The 17,651-nt window shown below is 41.7% G+C and overlaps 1 protein-coding gene across 1 annotated transcript; it reads right to left on the bottom strand.

Annotated features, from left to right (window-relative positions):
- Nucleotides 1–6,486: 6,486 nt before the first annotated feature.
- LOC139451926 (glycerophosphocholine cholinephosphodiesterase ENPP6-like) lies at nucleotides 6,487–13,164 on the bottom strand. The gene is made up of 5 exons (XM_071233210.1): nucleotides 12,936–13,164; nucleotides 11,388–11,524; nucleotides 10,625–10,978; nucleotides 10,006–10,245; nucleotides 6,487–6,759 (listed from the first exon to the last, which is right to left on the bottom strand). Exons 1-5 carry the CDS (start codon nucleotides 13,162–13,164, stop codon nucleotides 6,487–6,489), a joined length of 1,233 nt encoding a protein of 410 aa, XP_071089311.1.
- Between the last annotated feature and the right edge of the window lie 4,487 nt (nucleotides 13,165–17,651).

The raw sequence follows: 17,651 nt of genomic DNA, 5'->3' as shown, positions 1-17,651 counted from the left end.
TTAGAACAGAAAACCTTTATTATGAATGAAGATAACAAAACGAAAATGAATCACACAGACGTCAAATATCACATGATTAGAGTCAATGGTCAGCTGCACCAAATGACATAACTCCGTGTCAACACAATTGTAACACTGCCCTATACGGTGGCTTTGATGTCAGTATCTATTTTGACCCCCGTTATCTTGTAGCGCTGCTTGGCATCTCCTGGGTATTGACAGTATAATTCTCCGGATCCGAGCCTGTGGTATTCTCGCCCATTCCTTCTGCAATGCTCGCTGAAGTTGTTGCAGCGTCTAGGGTCGTGGCTGACGTCGCTGTACTCGTTGATCGAGATCGTTCCATAAGTCCTCAATGAGGTTTGAATCCGGGGATTTAGACGGCCAAGAAAGTACTGTGATGTTCCTATTTGTGGGGAAGTCCATGGTGATGCGTCATGGCGTTGTCCTGTTGAAAAAACTCTTTCTGTCGATCGATAACTGGAAGAAGGTGACGTTGTAGGGTTCCATCTCTGTAACGGACGGTGCTGAGATTCCCTTGTACGTACTCTAGGTCGGTTCTGCGGTTGTAGGAAATGGCCGCCCACTTCATCTTACTCCCCCCTCTAAATCTGTCCAACTCAAAAAGTTACAGGCGTAGCTCTCATTTCGATGTCTGCAGAATCGGATTCTACCGTCACGACGTTGCAACAGGAAACGTGATTCATTGCTGAATCAAATTCTTTGCCAGTTTCTCCAATTCCATCTTTGGACGTTTCTGCACCAACGTGACAGGCGATGATGACGTTGCAGCACATGTCCAACATAAGGTCTTCGTGCACGTCTGTACAGACAATCTCCGTAGACCTGGGACATTTCCTGCGGTTTCAGTTGCTGGGACCGACCTGCTGCGAAGATGGAACACCCGGATGTAATGAATCTACGCCTCAGTTGTGACCTTTGGCCTACTAGTTCGAGGTCGCGGGTGGATCCAAGTTGTTGGTAACACCTCTAGAGGCGTGAAACGACGTGCAACGGATGATTGTGATTCTCCGGCCTCTGGACGTTCAATGGCGACGTGTTTTGGTCTTCTACACACAATCTTGGCACATCGAATGTTTCGGAACAAAACAAACATTAAGGCGAATGCTATGTCATCCATGTATCGGTGTTTATTTCCCTCATCTGGGAGCACAACTACCCGAATGTTCGCGTGCATCACACACCGAGATCCTTTTCCACGTGAATTGTCATGCATTTGGAAAGATGACATGTTTAGGGTTAATGTGTCATCAGGAGGTGTGTTTTGGTGATTGGTTACGATTATGAACTTACATTCAGAGTGATTTGTGGTTGAAAACAATTATTCAGCGTATCAATTTACATGAACTAAATTCAACATTTATATTTCACATTTCTTTTTCGGGAGAGTATATGTGTACGACCAATCACCAATGAAGTGAACCAGCTGTCGCCTGATCTTCTGATTGACCATGTCAAGCCAAGACATCCACAGGCCTGTATCACGTCGGGCTCTCCTCCCACTTCCTAAGCAGAACCAAGGGGAGGGGTCCAGGGGACACAATATTTAAAAACAAAAGGTAGTATGTGAAAGGGCGGCCGGGTAGCCTAGTGGTTAAAGCGTTCGCTCGTCACGCCGAAGACCCGGGCTCGGTTCCCGACATGGGTACAATGTGTGAAGCCCATTTCTGGTGTCCCCCACCATGATATTGCTGGAATATTGCTAAAGGCGGCGTAACAATCATACTTACTAACTCACTCACTGACTTGGCAGTAAAATATATTTACCCAGAGGATTTTGATATTTCAAAAATGCTGGATCCGCCCTAGGACATCAAGCTGACGCCGTGATATAACGTGAATAGTGTTTAAAGGGACTTTAAATCCAACTCAGTTGTACTCTACGAAAGTCGTGCCCCCCTCGCTTGTTGTGCAACATTTTCAAAAGAAGCAAGGGGTGCGTGGTGTCTCCCCGTCATTCATGCTCATTTTGTTGACAGTTTTCAAAAAATCATGTTTTGATTGTAAATAAAACCGTCAAAATGGCGACTATGCTTGTCGTAAAAGGCGACTAACGGGATCGGGTCGTCAGGCTCGCTGACTTGTTTGATGCATGTCGTCGATCCCAATTGTGTGGATCGATGCTCATGATATTAATCACTGGATTGTCTGGTCAAGACTCGACTGTTTACAGATCGCCGTCATATTGCTGAGTGCGGCATTAAACAACCAACCAACCAACCAACCAGCCAATGTGCGACTGATGCGTAAGATTTGTTACTCTCCCGACATGATTACCATAAAGCATTTTTGGATGTCGTAACCTTGATCAAACAACTTTACAGCATGTGTCGTAAGAAATTATTAATCTCTTCATACATACTGTCTTGAAAATACCCCCCCCCCCCCCCCCCCCCCCAATTGTCTTGCAGTACATCTTGACATGGATATCCAAAGGTTAATATTGTTATGTCTTCATCGTTTGAGTAGGGGATACAGTTACAGCAAGCTGTTGTGTAGGCAATGATCTGCTATTCAGTGTTACCGGGAGTGTGTAATAGATGAATACTGGACAAATATTGTGTCCACCCAACACAAAGAAAATATAACATACTCATGTATGCTACAAACTAAACAGTTATAAGGAAATTTAGCTACCTTTATTTACCATGTAATGAATGTTATTTATTATGTTTACATAATATTTATTATGATCTGAATGCCCCATGCTGTGTTATAATCTAAGGGGGCGGTCGGGTAGCCTAGTGGTTAAAGCGTTCGCTCGTCACGCCGGAGACCCGAGTTCGATTCCCGACATGGGTACTATTTGTGAAGCCCATTTCTAGTGTCCCTGGTAATATTGCTGTAATACTGCTAAAAGCGGAGTAAAATCAAGCTCACTCACTCACTATAATCTATAACTGGACTAACCTGAGTAACTATGTAAAAATATAAGCGACAAAACCCGTTCCATATTCATAAAAGCAGTATGTAATAAAAGCTGAGTCCGTCTATATTGTCACAGCTTTCTTCTAACACCAAATTCCTACTAGAAAATATATATTAATCAACCTATCTCGGTAAACTAATATGACTTTTCTTAAAGTAAATTCAATGCAGTGAATGCACTAACTGACCGCCGCATACAAGACATTTTTTGTTTCACATATGCGGCTAAACTCACGGTCACTCCAGCTGTGGGACAGTGGCCCATTATGCAAGTCTGCCCAGCCAGGCCGACACAAAGGGTCATTCTCTCTCAGAACCAGTGATTAGTGGGTTAACTTCACGTCACAGGGTCGGCACACATAGTCAGTCCGACTGTGAAATAAGGGTCAGTTAGGCAATATAACAACCTACTTGAATAAATTCGTAAATAATGACACAACCATCCACGGTTGCAGCCGATCAACCGCTGACACCTGGGATGTTGTGATCATTAGTTACGTAACGTAACGAAGGCCTGAGTTGTATATATACGGCGGTCGGTGGTAGCAAACTTCACTCTGCTTCCACCGAATAAACGCCATCAACTCAGCAGCCTTCTCTGTTCTTCAAGGTGATAGCCAGTCGTGACTGCTCTACTACTGCTAATTCCCCCGATTAAGTAGTAACCCCCAAAGGACGTCTACGTCACCCAAAAGACACGCTACGTCAATATCATAAGGATGTGTTCATGAATCATTATCAACTAATGATGACACAATGTGTTCGCAAAGGATGAACACATCCTGCTCCACCTATGGCTGGTTTTGCAAAACAGTAACTTCCCATCCATTTTATGGACTAAATATGACATGCAGAAAACCCAATTGTTTTAACATTTATTAAATTTTATTTGGATAGTAATGTTGTTGTCACAAAATAGTTGGCACATCCCAACCAAAATATGCCATATTCCTGAATAAAGGTGAGAATCTGTACCTGTAGGTTCTCTGGTTTAACAGTGATGTTCGATGTATTCAATACCTCTAAAGATAAATGAAAACTAAATCAGCCGATAGTTTCTGTTTGTACTGAGTGAGTGAGTGAGTATGGCTTTACGCCGCTTTTAGCAATATTCCAGCAATATCACGGCGGGGGACACACATTGTACAAATGTCGGGAATCGAACCCGGGTCTTCGGCGTGACGAGCGAACGCTTTAACCACTAGGCTACCCGACTGCCCCTGTTTGTACTGAACGGTACGGCCCTGTTCAGTTTGCTTGATTGTTATTGAATGAGTTTCCTTTTCCATATAGAGACAGCACCACTTCTAACACGCTTCACGGCTCACTGACAACCTCGTGGTCCAGTGGATAGACTGTCCGCCGGAGAGCGGAAGGTCGGTGGTTCGATCCCTTCCAGTGAAACCTAAAGACGCTAAAAGATGGCGGTCGTCATGTAGGGGATAAAACAAGGACTGGTCAGCATACTGTTTCTGCGTGGGGTACTCATGTTAAACTGCGGCATGGTATCTCAGTTGGCTTGCCGTATAAAACCGACATTACACAGGACTAGAACAAGCAGCCTACCCCAAACACATACTAAAACATACTAAAATTAGTCTCACAAATCGTTCAGTGAATCAGCCATTAATATCAAATATTAGCATATTTGTAAGCCGCTTTTAGCCAACAGGCGACGTACAAAGAGTTTCCTGAACACACGTACTTTATCCGGCTATAGGTATTCTTGCGCAGCGTTCTTAGTTACAAAATTATATAATTAAATTTGCCTTGTGTTCATTGAAGTTCCTGCATTCTGATTAGCTGAATTGGTCACGTGTTATTGCATTCATTTCCCAATTAATGTAAAAAAGTAAGCCACGCCCACCGAGGCGGACTACTTTTATTACTACGGAATGTTGGGGAATTCTAATATTACATGAGAGGGAATTCCCTTTCTGCTCACGTGTATCGCCATGCACTGGACATTCAGCGAAATTCATGCACATTCCTTGTCCATACAACCCTTGAGACCGAAGGCCGAGAAGGAATGAAACAGCAAATGTACAGACTCGCTCACCTGTTTTTGTCCCGCTCGCCTCGGTGCAACAACTTTCATTTCTTCGGGTTTCATTTCTAACTAGCATTTTTCCAAATGGGTCTTCCCGTTCTCAGGGAACTAATGTTCGAATCTGGGGGTAACTGACTATGTCATTTGAAACAGCTGCCTTCTCCCGGACATATTTGTTCCGGCTCGTTACAGTCTGACTGTTGCAGTTCTTCTCGCCTCTTTCCTTGATTGACAGGTTCTATGAACTTTGTTTTAATCCTACTCTCCGTTGATTGGCTACTGGCTTTGTGGGCGTGTCAAGTTATGTGCATAAATTAAACAATCATCTAACTCATGATTATGAGTATGTATTCCTACACCGGGAATGTTTATCAATCTCGTCATTTTTGTCTGCTTTTATATAAACAACTGTTTTTGGTTAAACTATTATATATTTTCGTTGTCGAATTTAATTATAAGCATTGACTATGCATTTTATTCCGTTCATTGAGGTATGAATCCAAAAGCCGATGTGCAAACTTTTGCACATCGGTTTTTCGATTCATACCTCAATGAACCGAAAAAAATACACAGTCAATCCTTAAGTAAAAAACATGGATACATGTTTACACCTCGAAAGTTCTGCTGACGATAATTATGGCCCGAGCAATTTTCTTCTCCACAAATATGTTGCTATTTGTTGTCATTCCCTACAGAGGATCACTGAATGCTGTTTTGTGTCGTCAAATCGCAGCCTACGAAAAATCGGCAACCACTAAAGTCTTGTTTACTTGTTTCTGTAGACAGACTCCCAGTCAAAACATTTTGCAATCGGAAACATTACAAAGTTAGTATTTGTCCGTATATCCTGTGACATAATAAACACGCTTAGTGATACATTCATACCCTGCATTCTCTAAGCTGAAGGCGGGACGGTGGGGTCGCCGAGTGGTTAAAGCGTTCGATCGTCACGCCGAAGACCCGGGTTCGATTCCTCACATTTGTACAATGTGTGAAGCCCATTTCTGGTGTCCCCCGCATTGATATTGCCACAAGCGGCGTAAAACTATACTCACTCACTCAGCTGTAGGAAAATGAGTGTATGATGGAGTTAAAATTTAATGTCGCATGGCCATTAATTCAGCCATCTAGCGATTAGCAAATGAGTATGTGAACAATTCGATGACTGTACGTTTCTGAAAATAAGAGTGAGTGAGTGAGTATGGTTTTACGCCGCTTTTAGCAATATTCCAGCAATATCACGGCGGGGGACACCAGAAATGGGCTTCACACATTGTACCCATGTCGGGAATCGAACCCGGGTCTTCGGCGTGACGAGCGAACGCTTTAACCACTAGGCTACCCGACCGCCCCTCTGAAAATAGGAAAACCCCAATATGATACTTTCAACATCAATTATCAATATACCATTTACATCGAAATCACATGTGCAAAACCTTGAAATTGAAATATGAAAAAAATATTAACTTATAATGTTCGGTTGTATCCTATACTGGAGGACTGGTACCGGAAGCAGTGGGGTAGATCGGAGTGTCCCGAAGAAAGACGTTGACGCGGTGCAGACTTCCGTTGTTGGGCGATGGGTGAATGTTGAGCAGTTTACATGCAAGAGGGTAGATGTCGACATTCAGGATAGGAGCTGAGGTAAAGTTGGTCTTGAAGTTTGGCCCTTTAGCCAGGAAAATAGGCTTCATAGACAACAGTGTGTTGTCGAAGCCGTGGGTGGCTTTGGAAGTATCCCTTGCTAGTTTAGTTCTGTCCTGCAAAGCATCAATCAATCTTAATTAATATCTGTGTCCATATACATCAATATATATCATAATTGTAACGGGGGCGGCGTGGTAGCCTAGTGGTTAAAGCGTTCGCTCGTCACACCGAAAACCCCGGTTCGACTCCCCACATAGGTGCATAGCCTATTTCCGGTATCCCCCGCCGTGATACTGCTGGAATATTGCTAAATGCGGCGTTAAACCATTCTCATTCACTCACTCATAATTGTAACTCTGGACTGGATGTCTCCCCCTACCATGACGACGACGTACGGCTTATCTATCACCAGTGACGTACAGTGGTTATCAACGTTGCCAAGACAATGGTGTATGGCTAATCTATCACTGGCAGGGATTATCTCCCCTGCTACGATGACGATGTGCATGATACCACAATGGTTATCTCCCCTGTCATTAATGACGAACAAGCTCCTTCCCATCGCTTGACACCTCCCGATATTACATCGCTGTCATCGGTGTACAATCGGCCATTACAGACGGACAGACAGACAGACAGACAGACAGATTTATTTTGTATGTATGTGGCAACGAGGCCAATAGTACAATAACATTTTGTTGTAGGTATATTCGTCTTGGAGCTGCTTTTGTATGTTGGATCTGAATAGATACACACATTTGAGTTTTATTACTATTTAATGTATCATCATTAAAAAATATTTTCTGGACAAAAAATGTAAATGAAAAAGGCTAGTTTTGCTCTTTATTATCTGTACAAGTTTTCTTTGTGTTGGATACAGGTAATACTAGGTAGGTACAAGCATTTGATTCTTGTATCTTCATATACTGGACATATCAATAACACATGATATTCACCTTATTGGTAATATCGATAGGACACATCGATGTTTAAAAATATCATTATCGCTGGAATGTCTGTATAAATGTATATACAACATCTGCACTTCGTCCAACATCTGCGTAAACATATAGAATCAATAGTTGTAAATACTTCTCTGGTATCATATCCATCTTAAACAGGGAATAGACAGGTTGCGATTTCGAACACGTGATATCAGCTGTTCAGTCTTGGTAATACGTATCTTCACATCGTTGCTTGAACATTTTTTTAAGAACACTTATCCAGGGATATCCACGTATGTGCAAATACATGGACAAAGAGAATTATTCATAAGCTAGGGCCCCGTTTATATCCCAAGAGTAACTAAGGTGTTTAGGTATGTAATAGCATCATCTAGAGTATCTTGTATCTGGTTGTGTAAACAAAGATCCAGTTTTGACAACTCTCCACTGACAGTTTGCAAATATCGGATACCTTCCACATTATGCTAGAATTGTCCTATTTGGTGACCAGTAGCCGCCGCCAAGAACAAACATTGCAAACTTTTGTGTGAATTTTCTCAATATTCTAGCGATATAAGGTTCCAAGCCGTACATCACTATCAAAGATCTTAAACAGTAATATAACTGGTATATTTGTAAATTTACTAATAAACTGCTTTGCTGAATAAAATCTTTAGCTGCTTGCCTTGAAAGTACTTCACATGCTTTGTCAATAAATTTCGACATCTATCTTTTCTGTAAATTTAGACCACTTTCTGCAAATATATAATCATCCGCAAATAGTAAACTCGATAATGCCGATAATGTACAACCTCGTCTACAAAAATTCGAGTGTTCACGATATCATTCACAATCGGCAATTACAAGAATCTTGACATTTGCCTTTTAACCCCAAATGTTGTGACAATTCAATTTTTTGTTTGTCTTTTTGGAATGCCAACATTGTGAAACTTGTAAAAGTCTACGACTACTTCCCAGGTGGGATGACGTTTTATTTGTATAATCAGACTGGTTCGTGATTACAGACAAACGGAAAAGCAATCACCTTACATTCTTACTGTACCACTTGCATTACTTCATAGTGAGACCCGTGAAGATTCCGGGGTAGAATAGGTCTTCTGGAACCAATGCTTGCCATAAAAGGCGACTATGCTTGTCGTAAAAGGCGACTAACAGGATCGGGTGGTCAGGCTCGCTGACTTGGTTGATGCATGTCATTGGTCCCAATTGCATGGATCTATGCGCATGATGTCAATCACTGGATTGTCTGGTCAAGACTCGATTATTTTACAGACCGCCGTCATATAGCTGGAATATTGCTGAGTGCGGCGTTAAACAACAAACAAACAAACAAACTTCATAGTGGAAATGAAATAGAAATTCAGATTGACAAACAAACAAAATAATTCAACTGATGACAGAGAACTCGGCTTCACGACAGTCATCATTTGTTCGTAAAGACAAGGGTCAGTCGGTTGTCGCGAGTGAACTCCATGCATGGTTGAAGGCCGCCTAGCACAGTGTGGAGCTGTGACTGGTGGCAGGGATAGTATAGAGAGCTCCGTGAGTGAGTGAGTGAGTATGGTTTTACGCCGCTTTTAGCAATATTCCAGCAATATCACGGCGGGGGACACCAGAAATGGGCTTCACATATTGTACCCATGTCGGGAATCGAACCCGGGTCTTCGGCGTGACGAGCGAACGCTTTAACCACTAGGCTACCCGACCGCCCCAGAGAGCTCCGTGAACGGGCTTTCGCTGTGAGGATGACGATGTGTATGCCTTGTCATCCGAGACGAACACAGTCAGAATCGTACAATGAGCTTTTAGTTCTTTTATGATTAAAATGGTTTCTGTTGCTTTTATTTACAGTAGTTATCTGCCAACCCTCCTCTGCTACGATGACAGTGTGTATGACCCATCTACATGTATGACCAGTGACTTACAGTGGTTGTCTCCCTTGTCTTGATGACGCTGTGTATGACCCATCTACATGTATGACAAGTTACTTACAGTGGTTATATCCCCTGTCTTGATGACGCTGTGTGTGACCCATCTACATGTATGACCAGTGACTTACAGTGGTTATCTCCCCTGTCTTGATGACGGTGTGTGTGACCCATCTACATGTATGACAAGTGACTTACAATGGTTATCTCCCCTGTAATGTTGGCGGTGTGTATGAGCCATCTACATGTATCACCAGTGACTTACAGTGGTTATATCCCCTGTCTTGATGACGTTGTGTATGACCCATCTACATGTATGACAAGTGACTTACAGTGGTTATCTCCCCTGTCTTGATGACGATGTGTATGACCCATCTACATGTATGACCAGTGACCTACAGTGGTTCCCCCCCCTCTCTTGATGACGATGTGTATGACCCATCTACATGTATGACCAGTGACTTACAATGGTTATCTGCCAACCCTCCTCTGCTATGATGACGACTGGCATGATCCTTCTGTTGTTCCGGTAATGGAGACGTTCAGGAAGATCTTCCTTCTTGTAGACTGTGATGTGTTCCACGCCAGCCAGACTCTGAATAATAGCGTCGCCCTGGCCCTCTACCGGCAGAATCTGCATCATGGGGCCGTAACTCGGGACACGAGCTACCTTTGTCATGTACACGTGATCAGATATATCCACCACCTTAAAGAATAGTATTTATAGGCATGGAAACAATTTGAATTTTTCGAAGATTTTTCTAATATTTGCCTCTTTTAACACCTTCTGATAAAATTAGTCTATAATTCTTATGCGCAGTACGTTCAAAGCCTAGAAATGGTAGAGAGTCTTCGCGGGTTCTTTGTCATGCACAGGATCTTTGTAAACACATAGTTCAACATTGTGATAGTAGTGATGTCAAATGAGTATTCATATCATAAAACATGCACGTGTACCACGTGGACAATTGTGCCTCCACTGCCTGTCCATCACACCAAATAATGTAAATCCTACGTATAAAAGTAAAACAATACTTCCTATAACTTCAATGCTTTAAAGTAAATTGTTAAACACGTGAACTTACCTTATTGACATTATCAATTGCAACCATGCCATGGTCACTAGTTACGATGACATTGATCTCGTGATCAAGACCATTGTCCTTCAACTTTTGAACGAGGTAACCAAGGATGCCATCCATTTCTTTGATCTTGTCTTTGACCTCTTGCGAATCCGGACCAAACCTGTGTCCAGTAATATCAGGGTCCGCGAAATACAAGGTCGCTATTTTGACATCTTTGGTCTTGAACCAGTCCACGACAGTGTCCACTCGCCGCTTGTATGGTGTGCTGTATTTGTAGTGGAACCAATAGTCGGGGCGCACGCCTCTTATCTCAACCTCACTGCCGGGCCAGTAGTAGGTGCCTGTCTTCAGACCCTGCAGGTGGAATAAATAAATATAAACTACCTTAAAGTTTGTTAATTGTTATTCTGTTATAAGTTGATAATGGTCAGTTATGAACCAAAGCTGAAAGACAACTTCAACATTTCAGATGAGAAGTAGCATCTGTTTGCTCTCTTAACATTTTCTTATGAAGTTATATGACTCTGGAATTCTAATGTTTAGCTGAGACTCTGTGATACAACTCAAATACTTTACTGTTCAAATCGGTTTTAAGGCCAATTCTATCACTCTCGTTCTTTGTGTCATTGAAACAACCGGAAGTTGTACCAACATAGGGATTTAGAATCAGTAAATGTCACCATGTAACACATCTTTCTGGACTAATTGATTATAATGACTAACGAGAATCTAGTTTTCTCTAAAATCCTAATCGCTATGGTACCTGATTCTTGGCTGTGACCCACAATGGTTCTCCCCCATCCCACCAGCGAGACGAACGTGTGTTCATGGTAAAGGAGCTTTTGAACACTGGGTCGTACATGTAGTTGTCCGTGATGCCATGGCTTTCTTCCCAAAGTCCTGATAGGCATACTTTCATGTTAGTTTAAATTAAAAAGTGTAAAGACCTCTTAAAACCTCACGTCTTTGATAGGCATTTTGAAGTGATACACATCAGGAGAATTGATAGATGTCAACTTCTTTATTACGAGGACCACAAACATTTTTGAGTTTATGCTTACTCCTTCATCAGGTGAATGAATGCTATGCGGCATATGTACATGTAAGAACAACAAATGTAATAACAATAAAGATAACGAACGGGTGGAGACTTATTAGATTATCTGTTGGTTTCACTGGGAAAACAGTATGTGAAGTGCTGGACCTCATTAACAACATCAACGTAAAAATTGAGGATACGAGATTTAGGCAAGACGTAAGCATCCCCATGGACACCAGGTGTGCTCCCCTTCTTGATCTCCCGTTTTTCGTTATGCATATAGATGTACATTTCCGCTCGCACTGGCAAAGTCAAAACAAGGGAATTTGAATTTAAACTGAAGCCTCAGGTATATCGATGATATAATATCTTTCACTAACGGCCAAACCGCCTTGTCCCAGCCGCTGATGTGCCCACCTGAACCAGTGAAACCGCCTCAATGTTTTCATATTTACCTGTTACTATGGTTTGCATACAGATTTAGAGTGCCCCCAAACTCTCCACAAGCCTGTATGACAAGAGGGCTGACTTCAACCCTCCCAATCAACTTTCCCTTCATGTCGAGCAATACCCCAGCACCCCCAGCCTTTGGTGTCAACATTTCACAACTTCCGAGGTACAAGACAACATACTCTTTCTTTGAAGATTTCAAAGATTGTCATACGACTTTTGTGAAAAAAATGTTTGATCAAGGTTACACCATTCAAGGATTTAGTGAAGCTTTCAAATGATTTCACTAAAGTTTAACGGTAAAGTGGGTTGTCGACACCTAGATGTTTATAGACACACCTGTTACTATGGTTTAACGGTTAAAGGGGATGGGCGTCAGGAAGCTGTTGTTTATAGACACACCTGTTACTATGGTTTAACGGTTAAGGGGATGGTCGTCAGGAAGTTGTTTAAAGACATACCAGTTACTATATGGTTTAACGGTTAAAGGGGGTGGGCGTCACGAAGCTTTTGTTTATAGACATACCAGTTACTATGGTTTAACGGTTTTAAAAGGGCGTGGGCGTCACGAAGCTTTTGTTTATAGACTCGCCTGTTACTATGGTTTAACGGCTAAAGGAGGATGGGCGTCACGGAGCTGATTAGATTGCCACCATTGTGCTGTGGTTTTGAAGTAGGTAACACTTTTAACACTCTAATGAATACATCCAGTGACAAAATATTGATTTAAAAGGAAACTAATATTTTCAATTTTGTCAAATTATGTTTAATGGCTAATATATAAGTAAATAAATGTTAACCCTTCAACCAGCATGTACTCACCAGTTATCATGGTGTAATGGTTGGGAAATGTTTTCGTCACAAAGCTGTTGTTCATGTACGGCAGCTTCACGCCGTGCCTGGCGAAGTCGTCAAAGTTGGGGGTTTCCACCTTGTTCAGGTAGTCGTACCGGAAGCCGTCCATGGAGACGAGCAGCAGTTTCCCGGTGTAGTCCGCCATGACAGACACCACCAGACCCGCCAGGAGCAGGAGGAAGATGGAGGAGGACATTGCGTGTACCTAAATGTTGGATATCAAATATCAGAAATATTTATCTTGAGGTCACGTCCACTGATGGTTGCAGGTTTTCATCATTATGACCACAGGCACTTTGACAGGGCATGGTTTTAACAAGGGGTCATTGACTAGCGGCCAAACATGTACCCCCTGGGCTGAGTAAATTAAATATATATAATTAAATGATCACTGCGCAGTCAATACAACAGCGGCATTGGTAATTACCTTTGGGACCAGCTGAGGGTCATATGCTGTTCAGCTTTGTGTGTTTTTGCAATATTCCAGCTTGTTTTGTTTTTTTCGTTTGTTGTCAACGCCGCACTCAGAAATACTCCAGCTATATGACGGCGGTCTGTAAATAACCAGACAATCCAGTGATTGACATCATTTAAACAATTGGGATACGATAACATGAATCAACCAATTCAGCGAGTCTGACCATCCGATCCCGCTAGTCGCTTCTTTCCACAAACATGGGTTCTAGTTTTAAAAATATAATGTGATTTAAAACTTTAAGAAAAAGATGTTTTCGCTTAACACACAACTGTTGATGGGTATCTAAGACATATTAAAAAACCCCAATAAATTAGCGTTTTTCTGCACACGTTACATTTCAAACATTGTGGTTGCAAAGTCATTTCTTTCTCCAGTTTTCATTGAACAATTTATTTTTACATAAAATTATCCAAAGATAACGTTTTACCAACTGTTGCAGGAATGAGTGCTCGTTAAATAGACATTGTCAAACTAAACAACAGTTCATTTTCAATTATCGAAAAAACAAATTCGGTATATGTTCTTTTGCCCCTCAGTTAATATATGTCACTCCAATGTTCTGAGTGTGTGAGTGAGTTAGCGTGTGAGTGAGTGAGCGAGCGTGTGAGTGAGTGAGTGAGTGAGCGTGTGAGTGAGTGAGTGAGTGAGTGAGTGTGTGAGCGTGTGAGTGAGTGAGTGAGTGAGCGTGTGAGTGAGTGAGTGAGCGTGTGAGTGAGTGAGTGAGTGAGTGAGTATGGTTTTACGGCGCTTTTAGCGGGGGACACCAGAAATGGGCTTCACACATTGTACCCATGTCGGGAATTGAACTGGAGTCTTCGGCTTGACGAGCTAACGCTTCAACCACCCGACCGCCCCTCCAATGCTCTGAGAGTTTTACTGATGTTTGTGGCATATGAAATCCTTGTAAGTAACGTTCATTCAGTGGTAAATATTTTGTAAGATTGAGTGCCATTTGCATTTGTTGTTTTGATTCATGTACTTGACGAATTTGAATATCTTAAATGGAGTTTATTGCATTTATGTAACAATGTGTGTATGTGTGTTTATGTGTGTGTGTGTTTGCGCGTGTATATGTGTCTATGTTTGTGGTGTGGATTGGGTTTTTTGGTTTGTTTTTGTGCGTTTGTGTGTGTCTATGTATGTTGTGTGGATTGGTGTGTGTGTGTGTGTGTGTGTGTGTGTGTGTGTGTGTGTGTGTGTGTGTGGTGTGGATTGGGTTTTTCGGTTTGTTTTTGTGCGTTTGTGTGTGTCTATGTATGTGGTGTGGATTGGTTTTGTGTGTGTGTGTGTGTGTGTGTGTGTGTGTGGTGTGTGGATTGGTTTTTGTTAGTGTTTTTTTTGGTGTGTGTGTGTCTATGTATATGGTGTGGATTGGTTTTGTGTGTGTGTGTGTCTATGTATGTGGTGTGGATTGTTTTTGTTTTGTTGTTGTTGTGTGTGTTGTTTGTGTGTCATGTGTGTGTGTGTGTGTGTGTGTGTGGTGTGGTTTGGTTTTTTGTGTGTATGCATAGTCGGAACTTGTACCAGTGATACCTCACTGCGATACCCCACTCAGACACAGCGTAGTGACTTATGCAGAACTGGACAAAATGCCAATCATATGTATTTGCATACTTCCCTTATTGATGTGGACCGCCCTCGTGGTCAAGTAAATACAATCTGCCCATAATATTAACAAAAACGTTAAAAAATGTAATTATGTGCCTTATATGCCAACATTATAATGACAAATGAATGCTGTCTTAGGGCAGAGTTATAATATTGTTTCGTCAAACAATGAGTACACATTTTTTGATGAATATACGTCGATAAAGTTTGATGCATTAACCCTGTAACTTGTTGTTTCCCTGTCCAACGCTTTGAATATAAAGGGTTAAAACAAGGACTGGTCGACTCGGAGTCAGTATACTGTGTCTGAGTGGGGTATTCATGTTCAACTATGGCATGGTATCTCAGTGGGCTAGCACTATAAATCGTTATCCCGAGTAATACACAAGTGTATGTACGCCGCTAAGTGAAATAATCTTGTTAAACACCATGTTAAACCTCGTTTCATCTCATCTCACCAAGTAACGGGTATTAGAATTAATGACAGACATTCGGTGTTTCCAAATTGGTATCCACTTGGGAAGAAGATTACACACAGCTCGAAAAAGATCCCAAACCGAACTCTTGTCGCTCTTACATAGGCACTGCCAGCCTTCTAGAAACTGTTGTATCTCCGCGGGCTAGCACTTTAAAATCTAGTTCGAACTAGTACAAGCAGCCACGCACGCATGCACGCGCGCACGTGCATGCACGTCGCTAGATAAGTTCAATAATGTTGGACGCGACGTTCAATCCCATTTCACCTCACTTCATCTCATCTTACCTTCCAGAAGCTGTCCCATCCCGAAGCTGCCAAAATATTTACAGCAGTTTCTACAGCCACTAAAATTAATTTCACGTGCGCAACACCTGCATTGACGTACTCGACATATTCACTGACGTACACCACACATGCCTTGACGTGCTCCATAAGATAGACTGGGAGATATAGTTTCCTTTGCCGATCGGTATGTTGTTTGTTTGTTTGTTTGTTTGTTTTAACGCCGCACTCAGCAATATTCCAGCTATATAACGGCGGTCTGTAAATAATCGAATCTGGACCAGACAATCCAGTGATTGGCATCATGAGCATCAGTTCATGCAATTGGGATATGATGACATGTATCAACCAAGTCAGCGAGCCTGACCACCCGATTCCGTTAGCCGCCTCTTGCGACAAGCAGAGTCGCATTTTTCGGCAAGCATTGGCTGCTGAAGACCTATTCTAACTCGAATGTTCACGGGTCCTCTCGGTATGGGAAAATGTGTCTGGTTAAATATTCTCCTCTTTCTCCATCTCCAATGAATACAGTAAACTACGGTTATAACGAACTCAAAGGGACTATTAATTTTAGTTCGTTATAACCGTAGTTCGTTATAAGCATATATACATCATAACTACAGCAAATAGTCAGGACCAAAAAAGTAAGTTCGTTATATCTGTCAGTTCGTTATAAGCGTGTTCGCTATGACCGTAGTTTACTGTACAATTATTGCCGTATAACAAATACGGATATTTTGAAAAGTATTTGTTTTATTGCCACACTCAACATTATATACTGTATATGCCGGCAGCCTGAAAGTAACTGAACCTGGATCAGACAATCAAGTCCATCCTGTCTATGAGCAAAGATGACACGCTTGGTCCAGCTTCACCATCCTATTGTATTAGGCCGGCTCTTACCACAAGCATGGGTTAAGGTGCACCAATAGCTGGTAGTCATCCGAATATATACTCGACAAACTGTTTATCGTATTTTCTGCCTCCGGTCCATATACAAAGTTACATGTAGCATCTTTCTATTTGATCACAAATTGGTTCAGTGTATATTTAGAGGTTATCAATCTTTCAAATAAACAAAGCAAATTTGTACAATGAGTACCACGTGACTAGAGTGAATGACGTCACCGAACATGTTCTGGGCACAAACTGGTGTGTATACACAATGTCCGTGCTTTCATTTCACAACTTGAAATATTGCTATTGCTATATGGAGCTGAAATTTGGGGCTTAAATAAATACAAAGAAATTGAACAGATCAATTTATTAGCATGCAAACAATTTTTAGGCTTAAGTCTTCGACACATGATCATGTCGTAAGATGCGAGAGCGGTCTATACCCTTTTAGTCCTTGGTCCCAATATGTTTTTGGTACCACTTGGGGGGGCAAAGTGTCACATATACCAAACATTACACATTAATGTGTTTAACATGATTTTATGTGATAGCAAAGTTAATTTCACAGCTTTTCACATTTATAGCCACTTTTAGTTAGTGCCCTGCTGCTGCCAGCTAATTACATATTGTGGAACAAGTTGCAGGCTAGTAGTAGCCACATGCTATTTTTAGCACAGTCAAGGTGGCAGCAGCATGGGACCAGGTCTCAGCACTGGTTGACAGAGGTCTACTATTTCTTGTCATGCACAGCTACATATGAAATTTCATCAATGAACCAAGGTCTATACAAGGTAAGTTACTGTTGCTGTCCAATTATCATTCTTTATTTTTTTATTTGAATATTGTTACACTGTAAGAGAAGGTAAAGTTTTGTTCAGAAATTGGTCATGTCTAAATATAGTCCAATTAACTTTTCTTTTAATCTGCTCAAAAATGAAAT

The sequence above is a fragment of the Haliotis cracherodii genome, unplaced genomic scaffold (assembly GCF_022045235.1).
Source record: "Haliotis cracherodii isolate W230 unplaced genomic scaffold, xgHalCrac1.p SCAF_9, whole genome shotgun sequence".
Classification (NCBI taxonomy): domain Eukaryota; kingdom Metazoa; phylum Mollusca; class Gastropoda; order Lepetellida; family Haliotidae; genus Haliotis; species Haliotis cracherodii.
The sequence above is the reverse complement of the archived record's forward strand: the minus strand, read 5'-3'. Positions and strand labels throughout refer to the sequence as shown.

What these genes read in the sequence shown, in the direction of transcription:
- LOC139451926 (XM_071233210.1), bottom strand. Translation starts at nt 13,164, where the DNA reads ATGTCCTCCTCCATCTTCCTCCTGCTCCTGGCGGGTCTGGTGGTGTCT. An exon ending in CAATTGATAATGTCAATAAG is followed by an intron (nt 10,246 to 10,624) that starts GTAAGTTCACGT and finishes CTATTCTTTAAG; the next exon opens with GTGGTGGATATATCTGATCA. An exon ending in AGGGTTGGCAGATAACCATT is followed by an intron (nt 6,760 to 10,005) that starts GTAAGTCACTGG and finishes GATGCTTTGCAG; the next exon opens with GACAGAACTAAACTAGCAAG.